This window comes from Thamnophis sirtalis, unplaced genomic scaffold (genome assembly GCF_051295495.1).
Source record: "Thamnophis sirtalis isolate CommonGarterSnake01/CBP01778 unplaced genomic scaffold, rThaSir2_p1.2 scaffold_1, whole genome shotgun sequence".
NCBI classification, from domain to species: Eukaryota; Metazoa; Chordata; class Lepidosauria; order Squamata; family Natricidae; genus Thamnophis; species Thamnophis sirtalis.
The window spans coordinates 75,687,256-75,705,215 of record NW_028261381.1 but is presented as its reverse complement, the minus strand read 5'-3'; the positions used below and the strand labels follow the sequence as shown (position 1 = coordinate 75,705,215).

Here is a 17,960-nt window from a genome sequence, read left to right as displayed (position 1 = left end):
TAAACTTATCTTCCATTTTAATTGTCTGTGCATTGAGAGCCTCGCTTAGATTACTCAGGAAAAATTCTTTCGTTAACACATCCCCAGCAGGGGGTGTAGGAAGCGGAGGCTGCAGCTTTGTGCCAGGCACTGAGGATGTGCCCCTGGAAGTAGAGGGTGACGACTTCAAGTTAATATTTGGTTTTGAGGCCATTTCAAAATTTATCTGCCTGCAGTTAATAAAACTCTATTGCCTAAATTTGCAGCTTTAAGTAAAGAGGCTTTTATTTTGAAGTTTAAGGCTTGGCAAAACTTTCAGTGAGTAAACATTGTAACAAGACCATTCAGCAGATTCATCACCATTTAACTTCCAAATAAGCAAGGTTAATGAAGGAGTAAAATTCTTCTATTGTGAAACCAAAACAAATGATAAGCAATCTCTTTTGTTTTGAATTTTTTGTGAGAGTTAGCAAAAAGTGTTCGTTATTACCGGAGAGGCCAGCCTGCTCGGCGCCATTTTAGAAGCCTCTGAGTAAATAATTTTTCGGAGGAGAAAAAGAAAAGAAGCTAAAATGTTGATAAGCAATTATTGTCCACAGTAAACGGATCCATCTTGTGATAAGGATAAATCAAACAAAGCTTAGAGCAGAGTGGGAGAGACCTACTTTGTCCTGCACAAGGCAGTTTGAAGTTCCCAGCACGGACAGCCGTTCTGCCTTGGGCTAGCCCCCCTTTCCTGCAAGCACAAAAGCTGCAAAAATCGAAGAGCATTTGCCAGCAAAACAGTTTATTCTTTCCTTCTTGCCTGAAGGATAAGAAAACCTGATAAGACGTCAGATGGAAGATCCTCTAAACAGGTACGTAGCCAGGAATTCGGAGGCAGCTGATTTTTTGCTGCCCCCACCAGTAGGCTCCTCCCAGGAAGCGAGCAGTATATAAGTCTTAAGTGCTATTCAGGAGTGGGTTCCGGCCGGCACTAATGCTAGTTTGATAGTATGCATGCTTTTCGTGCATGCATGCACTGTGCAATTAAAATTGTTCTGCGCCTGCACAGAACTGAAAAACAAGATGGTGTCGCCAATGGCGCCAAGCAAGGAACTGATTTGGGGGCATGGCAGGCCTGGTTTGCTCCGGTTCCAGTGACCCAGGCCGCCAAACCACTACCAGTTTGGCCAAAGCAGCTGAACTGGTAGGAACCCATCACTGGTGATTTTGCTATTGCTTTCTATCTACTCTCTGCTACCCCTAGATTTAAAGAGAAATAAAGCTGAAATCCATCAAATAATCTTTGACACTACACAGTAGTTGAATTTGGATGCTATAGCCATCCTTCAGTGGTAGTCGCAACCTGGAAAACGTTTATAGAGGTAATCCTCAACTTACAACAGTTAATTTAGTTACTGTTCAAAGGTACAATGGCACTGAAAAAATGACTTATGACCTTTTTTCAGCCTTACGATCATTGCCTCCTCCCCATGGTCATGTGATCAAAATTCAGACGCATAGCAACTGACTCATATTTATTACAGTTGCAGTATCCTGGGGTCATGCGATTCCCCTTTTGACAAGCAAAGCCAATGGGGAAGCCAGATTCACTTAACAACTGTGTTACTAACTTAACAATTGCAATGATTTACTTAACAACTGTGGCAAGCAAGGTCGTAATATGAGGAAAAACTCACTTAACAAATGTCTCACTTAGTAACCTAAATTTTGGGTTGAACTGTGGTCATAAGCCAAGGACTACCTGTATCTGCAAAGTATTTAATCTTCTTTCTTTGTTTCAGTTTAGTGCCTCATTCTTGGCGATACTAGTTTTCCCTGTGCTGTGGTACAGTGGTTAAAATGCAGTATGGCAGGCTAACCCTGCCCAGTGCCAGTAGTTAGATCCTGGTGGGCTCAAGGTTGACTCGTCCTTCCATTCTTCTGAGGTTGGTAAAATGAGGACACAGATTGTTGGGGGCAACGTGCTGACATTTGTAAACCACTCAGAGAATGCTGTAAAGCACTGTTGAGTGGTATTTATGTCTAACGTGCTGTCCTTGGTTTTCCATAGCTCAGAGAACACCAAAGACCCCATAGTCCCGAGCTACAAATATTGTATGGTACTATATGACCCCCTTTGACTGTGTTTGTCATGAGAATGAACCTAAAACACTACCATCACCCACCATTTCTATTTGCAGTGATTTTCATACAAAGGCATAACATTTCCCTATTTTATCATGATGACATTAAGAAATCTTTCTTTACTCTTTGATATTATTGCATTTTTATGTGATTGTATTCCTATTTATCTGATTGTATTATATTTAATTTTTTTCTTTGTCACTTTTTTAAATCTTAATTTTTACATTTTATATGACTATTACTCTGTTCATGTTACATTGGATTGTTTGTACTATGTTTTTATTTTGCAAGTTATTGTTCATAATTATATAAATTATAAATAATAAAATAAATAAATTAAATAAATTATGTAATTCCTTCTAAAGGTTACTAGTTGCAAAGGGCTGTCCTACTCTTTTTTTCATAATTAAACAGTAAATTATCATAATGTGATAGTTTGACTTTAATGGATGTCAGTAGTTGGATGAATGAAAACAACAGTTATACCAGCTGAACTTGTTTAAGTATTGTTTATTAATCTCAAAAAAGCAGAATTAAATGGGAAAGCAAGTTTAGTATGTGCATTAGTGCTATACAGATATTTATGCCTGCAGATTGTGTTATGTTGTTTAAAGACTTGTAACCCCTGCCCTCCTCCCAGAAAAAAAAATCAGAAAAGCAAGATAAGCATGGACATATAAGAATTTAATTTTCTACATTATAATGTTATACATTTCTATCATTATGTTAGGAATACTTGGAAGATTTTCCAAAGAGAATAACTTTCCAATGAGAATGCTCTTATTTTGAAAAGAGTTTGCCAGAATGAATGCAAATTTTTTTACATGAAAAAGGACATTAATTTGATTAAGCAACTGGCCAACAAAAAAATATTGGGTTCAAGGACACAAGCAGAGATCCAAAGTAGCACTGAATGATGACTGATTTCTGATGAGTGATTGTTGGATTTATCTTGGACTAAGAAAAATAATATTTTTTCTCCTTCTTTTAGCTGCTTGGGACTTCGAAGTTGCATCCAGTTTTGCACTTACACTCATCCACATATAAATAGTCATAAACGACGGTTGTGCCATTCAGACATGTCAAGGTTACTTCTTTTTTATGGCTCTTGAACTCTTGGCAGCAATTGCAATTATACTGAAATGCCTTTTTGTTTTGGGAATATCTGTCCAGGTGGAGAAAAAGAAGTTAGATATGTTTTGGTAAAATATAATTTATTACATGCATTTTTACATTATCCATCTCAAATCAGTCTTGGGGGTTACTGTAGAGTTTAAAAACTCCAACAAATAGTTGGTCAGAATGATTAAAAATGCACATGGCCACCCAATCATCAAAACAATTCAACATAATCAACTGGTAAATTGAAAGGGGCTCTTGTCTCCATGAAACTGATATTTTATGGATATTACACTATCCAGTAGAGGAATGAATAGGTAAGAGTAGGATAGGCCTCCTTGTTACTTACACTGAAGAGCTTGGACACATTCCTTCACAGTAAGTCAATTCAACAGTTTCAGGAGATACACAGTCATTTTCACGGATTAGAGTTTGATTCTTGTATGGTTTGCAGTTTAGTGCTAGAAAATGAAAGGTAAAAAGGAAATATTGTACTTTTCACTTAGTCTTCACATTCAGTGTTGTGGTTGCTGATTAATGAAATAATCTACCATTTGTTTCCTTCTAAATTATTTTTTGATCTTCTCAATCTCTCCTACAACTTTGGAATTCCCTAGTGGCTGCCCATTCACATGTTAATCATCTATTTTCCCACTTAGCTTTTTAGTCCAGATAAGGTATGCCAGATATTGCCATTTGCTCAACCCACTATTACTAATGATGAATGTTACGCAAGCTCACAAAGCCTTCATTTTTCACTCTCAGCAATTCAAGAATTGATAACACTGGAGTATTACTTAAAAGAAGTGTGCAAGATGTGCATCATAAAACAGACTAGGTTTTGCTGACCTGATGGTTCATTACATGTTAAGATATAAGCAAAAAGAAATGGGAGAAATTATTTTTAGGAATCTCAGGAGACAATTTAACTCTAATGATGTAGCAGAAGATTCAGTTCTTGGCCTGCCCTCTTCAACATTTTGATTCATAAATTTAAATGAGGAGGTAGAGGTAATACTTATCAAATGTACTTAATAAAGACCTTAGGAATTATGGATTTTTAAATTTTTGTTTACTTACTCTCTTTGCATATCTTGCAGCAGCCATTGTGAGTCAATTCAGTTTGATCCTTTGACAACAAAGAAAGTTTGTGTTATTATTTTAATCAATATCACATCTTGATGTACAGTAAAATTAGATATTTCTAGTATGGGGTGTTAATTGCCTTCAAACTTCAATACCTACATAACAAAATGCTTCAATCTACCATTATTCAATGTTTCCAAAGAGTAGAATTAAAACCAGAAAGTTATGAATTATGAGTTATTGTTTATTAATATGTTACTGCTTATGGGAAAATGCATTATTTCTTTATCTCTGTAAAAGAACAATGATTTTAGTGAATAGATACACTTTTACTAACAGAAGCATTTTATGATTTTTCATTGAAGAACACCACATTCTGGGAGAAAAAAAAATCCTAAAGAACACCATAGTTCACGAGTGATAAAAATGAGAAAAACCCAGCTAGTTTCAATTCAATTCATCCAAGTGTGTGATCTCTATTCTTCTGCCAGAAAATAGGCATTCCAGAAATTAATCCAGATTATAATGTGGATAAGATTGGGACTTAAAGAAACACAAGTTGTTACCTCTGAGTTTCTAAATGTGGAAAGCTTGATAACCCTGCTCATCCAATTATACTTACAAGTTTTTTTAAAAAAAAATTGCATGAATATATGAATATTTTCATTCTGAATGTATTGTGAGCCAGATGATGAGGGATGAGACATGCTCCTAACTTTAGTCACCACCATTTCTTCTTGCTGAACAAATAAATTGATCCACAACTTTATTGTATAGGGGGCAACTGTTAGTTATTCAATGTTTATGAATAAGAAAGAATAATCAATAACGTTAATCTCAATCTTGAACAATGATTGTTTATCCTGACTGTTTGATATGGATCTTTGGTATGATTTTTATTAAAAAAAACCATATTCATTATATTCAAGAAATGTAGACCATAAATGAAAAAAGAATAAATAAAAAGTGATAGAAAACTTACAGGACTGCAGTCTGGATCAAAGTTAGGGCACGTTTCTCTAGTCTCAACCAGAACTAGCGTATTGTTCATTGGTTCACATTTGTACTGATTACAGTTACCCGGTTTTGTCTGCCCAGGCTGTTTTTTGTAAATTAGGAGAAAGAGAGAGTAAGAGAGAGGACTGTTATTTTAATTGTAAATTTTATAATAGAAAATTATAAGCCAAAGTTCTTAATATGTCTGGATCAGCGTTTCTCAACCTCAGGAACTTTTAAGATGTACAGTATGGACTTCAACTTCTAGAATTTCCCGCCCAGCATGGCCTCAGGTGCTGTTCAAGATATCCTACCACTGGCAGCACATGTGGCAGTGCCTAGATGCTTTTAGGCTGGTTTTCTACCAGTGCAACATGGACTGCAGAGTACCTCCCACATCTTTCTCCACCATCTTTCTCCTTCTTTCTTCTGCCACCACTCCAAACGACATCTCCCACATAGTCCTTTCTCTCAGGAGGCCACCCCTGGCTCTTTGCCTTGCATCCTGCTGCATCCTCCCTGACTGTGCCTGGGAGATGAAGGGCCCTGCTCTCACTGCATGCATCTCAGAACTGTACCCTTGTCCAGCATTTGGATTCAGGGCCACCAGCAGGAGATAAAAAGACAGCTAAGGTCAGCAGTGGGCTGGGGCACTGGGGAGCAGCAGGGGTATGTGGCGCAGGGTTCCCAAAAGGGCAGAAATGGGAGAGAAGATAAGGTAGAAGTGAAGGCAAGCACCGCAGAGCAGGAGAAATGTGTCTATCAATAGCACTATCCTGTCCTGATGATTGCAACCTGGACTTTTGGAACTGTTCTTGCTAAATGGTACAATCACATGATCTTTTGCCTAATGACTATATCACTTAGTAATGGAAGTTCCTGTTCCAATTGTGGTCATATATCAGGGACTACTTGTTTTCAGTTTAGTCCAGTTTTCCTATCTTACGGTTGCTACCCGTCTTGTAGATTGGAGATGATGAAATATAGTTCAATATATTAGGAGGGAAGCATGCTGAGTCCTATTCACATTTTAACAGCTTACAGTATTTGAATACTTCAGTTCTCATCTGCCAGTGCTATGAGGAAAGTAGGCATTAAAATGCAGTGTTACAGTTTGAAAAGGAGTTCAGATTGGTGAGCAAAAGCGCATGAATACCCTATTATTTCACTTGTGCACAATATGAATGAGAAGATACTACCTTTAGTATCTCAGCAGTGCCATTAATGGTGACGATGCAAGCCACTGGGATGCAGTTTCCACAACATTCACCGGGTTTTACTTGGTACTCGTGACCCTGTTAACAGACAGTAGGAATTAATACTGATGGAGAGATAGCCTCCTGTAAAACTCCAGTTAAGCTACATTTAGGCAGGAAAGACTTGTTCTTACCATGGGACAATCTGTATTGCAGGTAACTGGCTTACATTCCACAACATTTCCCTGGGTAACAGGGTTTTTAACAGAACTACAGATGCACGTTTCACAGGGTTTACCAGGAACGATCATTCCAGGCTGGGGAAAAATATAAAATATAATTCTATATAATTCTCATACGGGTAAAAGCAGCATTTGTGTTTAATGTAACTAAGCCTATATTTATTTATTTATATATATATATATATATATATATATATATATATATATATATATATATATATATATATATATATATATATATATATATATATATATATATATATATATCATTAGACATGTAAGGTGATAAGGAAAGATGGTGCATATTAAGTAGGAATCTATATAAGAATGTCAGTGGGTGAGCAGCTCTGAATCTATGGTCCTTGTCCCTTTTTCTTTGCTTTTACTTTTTACTTTTATTTGTTATTGTCACATGTATTGTACATTAATATCCACAAGAAAACAACCCAACTCATAGAGTACCAAGGATCCCACATTTCAACCCTGAGCTACAAATATTCTCCCTCACAGATATCTCTCCTTGTGTACATTCCCTAGAGTTCAACCAATGAACCCTTTCCCTGACAGGGATGGTGAAATCCAGAATACAATATGGATCTTCATGCTAAACTTTTGATTTATAATTGAACATGTAGAAAACAGTTTTATTCACATACATGAATAATAAATACTAGTTTCTTTACCTCATAATCTTTTCCATTAACCAAACAGGTGTTTTTTCTTTTTTCTAAAAACAGAAAACACCAATTATTTAAAGTACAATGAGAAAAGATATTCAGATTTAAAATTAATATTTAAAACAAGAATAAGAATTTAATAGAATTATAATAGTAGAATTAGAATTACAATACTTTATTTGGCCAAGAATGATTGGACACACAAGGAATTTGTCTCCAGTACAGAAGCTCCCAGGGTATACATCAAGCAACAGAGTAATAATAATGATGATGATACCAATAACAGGGGGTAGTAAAGATGAGAAAGAAGATGATGATAATGATGATGATGATGATGATGATGATAATAATAATAATAATAATAATAATAATAATAATAATAATCAGTCTGAAAAAGTCAACAAAAATCAGATGAAAACTATAGACCAATAACATGCTTACCAACAACCTTCAAATTACTCACAGGCATTATTGCAGATAACATGATGGATTATTTGGAAACAAACAACATCTTGCCAGTAGAGCAAAAAGGCAACAAAAGAAGGAGCAGGGGCACAAAAGATCAGCTTCTAATTGATAAAATGATATTAGAAAATTGTAAGAACAGAAAAACGAACTTGAATATGGTCTGGATTGATTACAAAAAGGCATTTGACTCACTGCCACATAGTTGGATCATAAAATGCTTAGAAACAACTGGCATTAGCAAAAATATTACATCCTTTACTGAAAAGGCAATGAAACAATGGAGAACTGAGTTGGCAGTAGGGAATGAGAGCTACGGAATGGTTAATATCAAGCGAGGAATTTTCCAGGGTGATTCACTTTCACCTCTTCTCTTCATCATCGCAATGATCCCACTATCAGTAATCTTAAAAAAAATGAAATTAGGCTACCAAACAGCCAAAAAAGCTGAAAAAATTTCGCATTTACTATATATGGATGATTTGAAACTCTATGGAAAGTCAGAAATAGAAATCCAATCATTGACAAATACAGTCCGAGTATTCAGCACCGATATTTCAATGCAGTTTGGCATGGAAAAATGCGCCACTGTATCCATAAAAAGGGGCAAAATCACTGCATCTGAGGGAATTGAAATGCCCAATGGCCAACTAATTAAATGCAAAGAAAATGAAGCCCACAAATACTTAGGCATTCTGCAGTTGGATAACATCAAGCATGGAGAAGTAAAAACTATTATCAGGCGAGAGTACACCAACAGAATTAGGAAAATTTTGAAATCCAAATTGAATGGTGGAAATACAATCAAGGCCATAAATACCTGGGCAATACCAGTTATAAGATACACAGCTGGCATAGTTAACTGGACACAAGCTGATTTGGACCTTTTGGACCGAAAAACCAGGAAACTAATGACAATGCACTACAGTTTACATCCACGTGGTGATACTGATAGACTATATCTGCCCCGAAAATCAGGTGGCAGAGGATTATTACAAGTGAAGCAAACAGTTGAAGAAGAAAAACATGCACTGGCTGATTATTTAAAAGACACTCAAGAACATCTATTAATCGAAGTAAAGAACAAAAATCTACTGAAGGCCCAACAGACAAAACAAGAATACAGAAAAGATGTGATAAAATCAAGAATGGAGAGTTGGCAGAACAAAGCACTGCATGGTCAATTTCTGGAAAAAATAAAAGATAAAGTGGACAGTGAACAAACTTGGTTATGGTTAAAAACAGGTACATTAAAGAAAGAAACAGAGTCACTAATCCTGGCTGCGCAAGAACAAGCTATCCACACAAATGCCATTAAGGCCAAAATCGAAAAATCCTCTGATGATGCCAAATGCAGACTTTGCAAAGAAGCTGATGAAACTGTTGATCACATACTCAGCTGCTGTAAAAAAATCGCCCAGACAGATTATAAATTGCGGCACAATTCAGTAGCACAAATGATCCATTGGAATTTGTGCAAAAATTATAATATTAAAACAGCAACAAACTGGTGGGAACATCAGCCTGAAAAAGTCACCGAAAATCAGATGGTCAAGATCTTGTGGGATTTCCGTATACAAACCGACAAAATACTGGCGCATAATACACCAGACATCACACTGGTTGAGAAAAATAAGGTCACAATCATAGACATCGCAATACCAGGTGATAGCAGGGTCGCCGAGAAGGAACATGAAAAAATCGCAAGATACCAGGACTTAAAAATCGAAATTCAACGACTATGGCACAAACCAGCAGTGGTAATTCCAGTGGTAATTGGCACACTGGGTGCTATTCCAAAAGCACTGGAATTACATTTAAAACAGTTAAAAATTGACAAAATCACCATCAGTCAAATGCAAAAAGCCGCACTGCTTGGATCTGCACGCATATTACGAAAATACGTTACGACGTCCTAGGCCCCTGGGTGGGGCCCGACTAGTAACCAATGCCAAATCCGGCGAAACAACTGGCCGCTGTGATACAATTGTACAACAACAACAACAATAATAATAATAATCATCATCATCATCATCATCATCTTCATCATCATCTTCATTTTCGGCTGTGATGGCATTCTGCAACCTTCTGCCAGTGAAAATGGAGCTCAGGAGGGCAGCATGCAGCCCTCCTGAGCTCCGTTTTCACTGGCAGAAGCACCGTGGGCTGGTCCTTCACTATTTCCAGGGCAGTCCTGTAGGCCAGATAGAAGCACCCCATGGGCTGGATCCGGTCCCTGGGCCTTGAGTTTGACACCCCTGCCTTAGGCCACATAGTCCATTTATCTTATAATGTACCTCAGCAAGTTTGAACTTACCACAAGTAATGTTGGCACAGCATGGACCAAAAGTGACTGAGGCTAGGTACTCTCCAGGTTTACAAGTGGTCTTTTCGCACATACTGGTGTTGCATACTGTGGAATAGATCAACAAGAAGAAAAAACTGAACAAGGCCTGAAACAATTGGACTTGCCTGGCTTCTTGGGATAATGGCTATCTGATCTATGATTCTGATTTGATATCAGAACATGTAGACCCTAGCGCAGTGATGGCTAAACTTTTTGTCCTTGTGTGCCAAAATCGTTTGTGCGCGCCTGCCCACACCCACTATTCCATGCACCCCGCCTCCTGCGCATGCGCACGTGACCCTCCCTGTGCATGCGCATGCAACCCCACCAGGGCCTACTCAGCCTCCTGCACCATGCTGAGGAGGGGCTTTTCTTGAGCCTCCAGAAGGGTGAAAACAGCCTTCCCCTCCAGAGGCCCTTTGAAGGCTGGAAACACCCATTTCCAGACATATGCCATAGACTACGAAGTGCACATAACCTTGATCCTATAGGAAATGAGGAAAAAAACATTTCTAGATTTCTAGTTTTCTGCCTAAAACTCTTATCTAAAGCATATAGTGCTAGTATGTAAAGAATACAGGGTGTTTCAACCACCAAAGATTGTTCTCTCTCCTATATATCAAATATGTGGACTAGTAATTTAGTTGTCTTTTGAATGTTCATTTACTATCCCTATTAGTGTCTCTGTCTCTGTCTGTCTGTCTGTCTGTCTGTCTCAAAAATGTCAGGCAATCCAATTTTTCTCTAATGGAAACATAGTTAACATTAACATTTTAAGACTCAATTATAACTTCTCTTGTTTCTGTTTCCACAAATTGGAATAGCTTTGGATCATTGTTCATCACGCTACTTCAAAGATAAGTGGTGGCAGAAAGTTGAAATGTGTGTGTTTTCTCGGCATAACAATGCCTCCCCTCTCTTCTTTCAAAGTCAAAGAGTGCTGGCTATGCGGAAGATTCAGCGATCGCAAGCAAATAAGGCTGTTTAGTCTCAAAAGTGCTGGTGAAGGGGGCAGTGTGTGTCAGCCAGACAGAAAACATGATAAGAAGAGCTAATTTTACTTTATTGAAAAATTAAAATCACAGAATCTTGCAAGTCTGAATTTACTTCCTTCATAGCCTCCAAAACTAGGGAGGGACTTGCCCTGTTTACATTCTTGCTTCAGGGAATTTCATCCTTCCCTTGGCTGACTTGCCTCTCAAGGTCATTTCACATATTATTTGTTTGTGTGTGTGTGCGCGCGCACGTGTGTATGTGTGTGCGTGTTTGTGTGTGTGTATGAATTCCACCTTCAAGCAAGCCTGAAGTTTTCACTGATCATTTCTTATATCTTTTTACATCTTGGCTGGGCAACACCCTGATATCGTTTCTTTAGATCATTTTCTCAGACTTTTGGGTCTGAAGGTTCCCTTGGCCACAGCCCTTGAAGTTCCAAGCAATCATAGCACCACCAGAGGGCAACAGAAGTTGTGGTGGTGTTTGTGGAGCCTGTAATATATTAAAGTGGTATATGCATATAGGTGTGTGTGCGCGAGAGAACACAACAGAGCTTCACAACCCTTTTGGTATTAGAGATAAGTAAACAAATAATGCATACCGCATTTTATTTCGGGGCAGCATCGATCGTCTGAATTTAGCACAGAGATGGGCATGTATCCTTCCGCCTTACATTCTTTGGTTGGTGGGCAGCTCCATGGCTTACATTGTACACTGAGAGTCAAAGGGTCACATGTACACTCTTTACAGTTGCTCTTCCATTTGCTACCAGGCTGTCGTAAAGAAAAGTCAGATTAACAAGGATGCAATGATAACTATAACTTTTAAACCTATCAGTGTACTTAAGAAGGAACAATTACTTGGCTTTTCATTATGTCAGATATACCTGCTGGATTGTTTCTTAACATTTGGAAGATATTTTCTTCATGGTGATTTTATTTAATGGCCAAGAAGGGTTCTAAAATTACAAACCACGGGGAACTATGATAAATTAGGTATGCATCATTTCAAGCATTATGTTTGATAAATATAAACTTAATACTAGTGGGCATGAAGTCGAGAATTGTAGTTAGCACTGTTTTTTTAAAAAAATCCTGCTTTTTTCATATACAAATGAAGATGGTGAACATACCAATATTCCTTCATCCTCATATTTTCCCCACAACCAGGTGAGTTGAGTTGAGAGAAACTGACTAGTCTAAAATCACCCTGCCAGTTTTGCATGCCTAAAGTGGGACTAAAATTGACAGTCTTCTGGTTTCTAGGCCAGAACCTTAACCATTACACCAAATTGGCTCCTTAAATTTGATATTTTAGTTAGGGTTTTTTTTTTTTACAAGGTGCTTTCAAAGTATAGTCTTAATTTTCATTTTGTTTAATCTTGCTCTTCTAAAAACAACTTATGGGCATGTCATATGACTGCCTGTACCTCCACTGACAGATCATCCCATTTGGTGTTTCTACGTGAAACGGTCTCCCATCTTCAATCAAAAGTGACATGATGTCCTTTTCTAGTGATGTACCCTGGGTTCATGATGACATAGCATTCTGTATGAACTACTTACCAGTTTTGGGAGTCCATCTGCTCCCACACAACCTATTAAAAAAAGTTAAAAATTCATACAGATGTCATTTGCTCAGATAATATTGTACATTCTCCTTCAACATGGAAGCATCCAGATGCATTAAGCTTGGAATTCTGAACATTGTACTGATGATGTTACCTAGTTTGGATAATGAAACATTTACAAGAAAGCAAGCAAATTCAAAGAGCACCAAGGACCCCTCATTTCAACCCTGAGCTACAAATATTCTCTTTTACTGGTCTAAAACCAGTTATGAAAAAACTATGTCGACAAGAGCTGGTGTACTTAATTTCTTTGGAAAAGCAAAGTTGAAAACACCATCTTTCCCTCCCAAACCATAGCATTGTTCTTCCCATCTGCCAGATATAAAAATGATTCTACCTATTATCAGTATATTGCACGCTTCAGTAACCAGTGGGTCATCACTATTCATAATGAAAAGAGAAACTTACCACATTCTGGAACACAGAGGCCACTGAAAGAATTGAACAAGATTGAGCCCTCTGGGCAAATGCATCGTTCAGCAACATGGTCATTCAGGCCATGCGTTACACTGCAAGAAATGGAGAAAATTGTGTATTATTGAAATATTTTGTTAGTATTACATATAAACATTCCTGCTCACTTTTCAGCAATAAAATAGTTGCCAGACAGATTAATGTGGTGTATTCCGTTTTGAAATTAAATGTTTGAAAAGCACATCATGAAGAGATGCAAAAAAAAAAAAATCCCCACAAAAATCATGTTTTTAGTTCTTCAAGCATAAAAGAAAACTGGCACTTTCAGGCTAATTCTATGTCATTCCTTTCCCAGCTTCTAGCAGTCAGGCATTTGTCCAGCCAAAGCAGGGAAATGCTTGAGTGGTTCAGGATGCCATTTCTGGGCAGAGTCTTTCTTGTCAGAATTGTTTAAGTGAATCACTGTAATTGTTAATTCTGGCTTCCTCATTGAGTTTGCTTATCAGAAGGTCACAAAAGGTGATCACATGATTCTGGGACACTGCAACCGTGATAAACACAAGGCAGTTGCCAAATGTCCAAATTGACATCATGTGACCATGGGGATGCTGCAATGATTATAAGTGTGAAAAACAGACATGAGTCACTTTGTTCAGTGCCATTAGAACTTTGAACAGACACTAAACAAACTGTTGTAAGTTGAGGACTACCTGTATGTGTCTTCTGAAAAATAATCTCCACTAGGTTCTAACCTTTTGATGCAGGGATCTTTGAGCATCTTCAAACATAAAGGCCATGCATATTCCCTATGTACTTTGGATTGGCTTATTTTTTCTGCTTTAATGATAGGAGGTCTGAATGTAGAAAGGAGACTCAGAAATGGCCATTCTTGTTGCTTACTCTTCATTTAATAATTATTCAAAATTAGACACTTCAAATATCATTTTTTAGCATTTTAAATCTCCTCTCTCAAATATGAAAGTTAAGACAGACGGAGTCTGAACCATGTTCTCAAATAAAGCACATGGAGATGACTTATCAAAGAGCGTCCTTTCTAGAATACTAGAGTGCCTCTCACAAATAAAGTTTGCAGCTTACACAACCTTAGGATTTTTCTGGAATTTCTTAAAAGAGTCCAATTTTTCAGGATTACTGGCGAGCAACTGCTTTAAGGTATCCAAATATTAGATGTCATGCAACTCCTTAAAAAGCAGAGGTTTTCCCCCTCCAGACTCAAGCAGAAATATGAAAAAGCAGGGCTATGTTAGAATTGGGTGACATCCAAATTGAATAAATTAATACATAATAAAAATAACTAAAAATAAAATTCCAGAAGGTAATTACATAATACAGTGACAGATATGCAGTAGTGTAGTGTTAGTTCACATAAAGTTTAAGTTTGCTCATACATCATTACATAGATAAAATGTTTAAAATAACTTTTTTCTAATTAATGCATAAACTGTCATTACGTCACATAGGTTTAAATTCATAATATTCCATCAAGTCACATTTCCTGTTGAAAGAAATAAAAAGTGTGCTTGATAAAGGAATTAGAATACCATTATTATTGTTGTTGTTATTGTTATTGTTATGTGATCAATCTTTGGTGAGATTCACAGCCTTTGGGGCTGGTTGGTAGCCGAACAGCTCGAGTCCTAATCAAGGACCTAGGAACTGTTAAGGTAACATCGGAGGATATAAATTGTTCCAAGTAGGGTGTTTTTTTGTAGAATCAGAATGTTCAAGTCAGGTAAATTTAGAATTTCCAAATAGCGAGGTAGCCCTTTAGGTATTGCTCCAAGGGCTCCAATTACAATTGGGACAACACTTGATTTCTTTTTCTACAGTCGCTCAACCTCAATTTGCAAGTCCCGGTATTTTGTGATTTTTTTCTTGCTGTTTATCTTCAATTCATGCATCACCAGGTATTGCAATGTCAACGAACCATACTTTTTTCTTTTCAATTATTGTTATGTCAGGTTATTGTAGGCCAAGTGCCTCTCAGTCTGGATTCTGAAGTCCCATAAGATCTTGACTTTCTCATTCTCTAAAACCTTCTCAACCTGATGGTCCCAGTGGTTTTTGCTGTACTCAAATCCAAACTTTTGGCACAATTTCCAGTGAATGATCTTAGCAATGCGGTCATGGCGTTGTAGGTAGTCAGTTTGTGAAATTTTGCTGCACCCACTGATCAAGTGGTCAACTGTCTCATCTTTCTCATTACAGAGGCAACATTTGCTGTTTGGGGTAACATGTTGAATTTTTGCCTTCATATAGTTTGTGGCTAAGGCTTGTTCTTGAGCTGCCAAAATAAAGCCTTCTGTTTCTTTTTCAGTGCTCCTCATCTTAACCAGTTCCAAGTTGGTTTGGTCAGCTTTGCCTTCAATACTTTTCAAGTATTGGCTCTGCATAGCTTTGTTTTTCCAATTTTCAGCTCGCTTCTCAATTACTTCTTTCTTATATTCAGCTTTTGACTTAGTTCTCTTTACAAGGCCTCCTTTATTTACTTCCTTAATCATTGGTTCTTAACTTTCTGGATGTAATCATTCAAGCTGTGTTTTTCTTTTTCCACAGTCTGTTTTACTTGTAGGAGTCCTTGACTACCCTCTGCTCTTGGTAGATATAATCGGTCAACATCACTTTTAGGGTGCAAAGCATGATTCATTGTCATAAGCTTCCTTGTTTTTCTGTCCAAATTGTCCATCTGGGTCCAGTCAATTATTCCTGCAGAGTATCGAATCACAGGTATAGCCCAGGTATTTATGGCTTTTATGATGTTTCCTCCATTCAATTTGGACTTTAATATCTTGCGAATTGGTCAAATGTACTTGGCTAAGTTAATTCCTTGATTTTATTATGCATTAAGTCAGAGGCCTCTAAAATTCCCAAGTACTTGTAGCCTTCTTCTGGTTTTACTGCCTTTATCATTTCTTCATTCTCAAGATCTATTCCATCAACTTCTATGACCTTGCCTGCTTTGGTTGCCATTGTTGCACATTTGTCAATTCCAAACCGCATATCAATGTCTTGGCTAAATTCTTTTGTGCTTTAAATTAATAAATTCAGTTCAGCTTTTGTTTTACCAAACAGCTTCAAATCATCCACGTAAACCAAGTGCGAAATTTTCAGTCCTTTCTTTGCAAGTTCGTATCCATAGTTCATCTTCTTCAAAATGATTGTCAGTGATAGCATTGAGAGTATAAAAAGTAGGGGTGAAAGGGAATTGCCCTGGAAAATGCCTCGTTTAATTTCAACTTCACTCAGTTCTTCTTCATTAGCTATAAGCTTCGTTTTCCAGAGGTTCATTGAAGTTTCCATGAATTTTTGTATGTTGCTGCTGATGCCAAAGATTTTCAGGCATTTCTTGATCCAGCTATGGGGAATTGAATCAAACACTTTCTTATAATTTATACAAACCATGAACAGGTTGGTTCATCTTTTCTTTGAATTCTTTAGGATTAGCTTGTCAATCAGCAGTTGGTCCTTTGTTCCTCTTGAATTTTTGCAGCATCCTTCGCGGTTCTGCAGGAAGCAAGTTATTTCTTTCCAAGAATTCCATAAATTTGGTTTCCAATGATAGCAGTAAGGAGCTTGTATGGTGTTGGCAAACAGGTGATTGGCCCATAGTTTTCAGGCTCCTTTCCTTTTTCTTTATCTTTTTGGATTAAAAATGTCCTTCCAGTTGTAATCCATTCATCATTTTCAGGTGTTTTTAAGGTGGTTCATTTGTGCACACTTGGAAGTGCCTTTAACCAGAAGCCATGTAACTCATCTGGTCCAGGTGCACTCCAGTTCTTCACTTTTCTTGACTGTCTTTGCACCATTTCTTTTGTTATTTTCACATCTTTCATTTTATGCACTAATAGAATCCTCAATCTATTTGATCCATTTTGCATTTCTGTTGTGCTTCTTGTTGTTTTCCCACAAAGTCTTCCAGAATTTCAGAGCTTTCTCTTTATTAGGCTTTTCATTTGTTGTTACTCCATCTCCACTTTCTAAGCTCTTATAAAACTGGTGCTGATTTGCTCTGAACTGTGAGTTTTCCTTGAACTGAGTTACTCAGTTTTCATATCTTTTAATCTTTTCAGCAATGGCAACAACCCTCTGCTTCAGCTCTTCAATTACTACCTCAGTCTCCTTATTCTCCAAATCGTATCTTACTTCCAGGCTGCTTTTGACCTGCTTGTTCTTTAGCTGACCTTGCCTTAGGTTCTTCAAGTTGCTCATGTCTGCACGAAATTTTTTGATCTTCAATTCCAACTGAATTTTCCATTTAGGCTTCCTTTTCTTGCCTCTTTGGTTCTTTTGTATTTTCAAACCCAATTCTTTGGTGGTTATGAAGGCTGCTGCATATATCAGCTGGTTTGTTTCAGCTAATGTAGTGGTTTGACTGGTTTGCACAGCCTCATTGGCCTTTTTTAGTACCTTTCTCAATTCTTTCCAGTTCACTTGGTTCAACTTTGGCAAGCGTGTTCTTTCAGCATCTTCCATTTGATGCTTTATTTTCTCAGCTAATTGAGCAATATTTATTGGTGTTTGTTCTTTAGTGCTGTCTTGTTTTTTATCTTCATCCATTTCAGCATCCTCTTCCTCCCTTTCTTCCTCAGTTTGCTTTTGAGTCTGCAAATCATTCTTGAAGTTACTCTTCTTTGTTGGTATATTCAGACCATTAGTTGCTTT

General features: G+C 37.4%; 1 protein-coding gene across 3 annotated transcripts in view; it reads right to left on the bottom strand.

Annotated features, from left to right (window-relative positions):
* Positions 1-2,603: 2,603 nt before the first annotated feature.
* LOC106549553 (uncharacterized) overlaps positions 2,604-17,960 on the bottom strand; it is a 69,758-nt gene continuing 54,401 nt past the window's right edge. For all 3 annotated transcript variants that reach the window (XM_087716406.1, XM_087716414.1, XM_087716420.1), the window contains 11 exons: positions 13,272-13,372; positions 12,799-12,830; positions 11,835-12,006; positions 10,208-10,303; positions 7,432-7,475; positions 6,701-6,823; positions 6,510-6,605; positions 5,297-5,413; positions 4,309-4,357; positions 3,578-3,689; positions 2,604-3,274 (listed from right to left, as the gene is read on the bottom strand). In XM_087716406.1, coding sequence (XP_087572532.1) covers positions 3,097-3,274; positions 3,578-3,689; positions 4,309-4,357; positions 5,297-5,413; positions 6,510-6,605; positions 6,701-6,823; positions 7,432-7,475; positions 10,208-10,303; positions 11,835-12,006; positions 12,799-12,830; positions 13,272-13,372 — 1,120 coding nt within the window. In that variant the 3' untranslated portion in view covers positions 2,604-3,096. The remainder of the gene's footprint in view (positions 3,275-3,577; positions 3,690-4,308; positions 4,358-5,296; positions 5,414-6,509; positions 6,606-6,700; positions 6,824-7,431; positions 7,476-10,207; positions 10,304-11,834; positions 12,007-12,798; positions 12,831-13,271; positions 13,373-17,960) is intronic.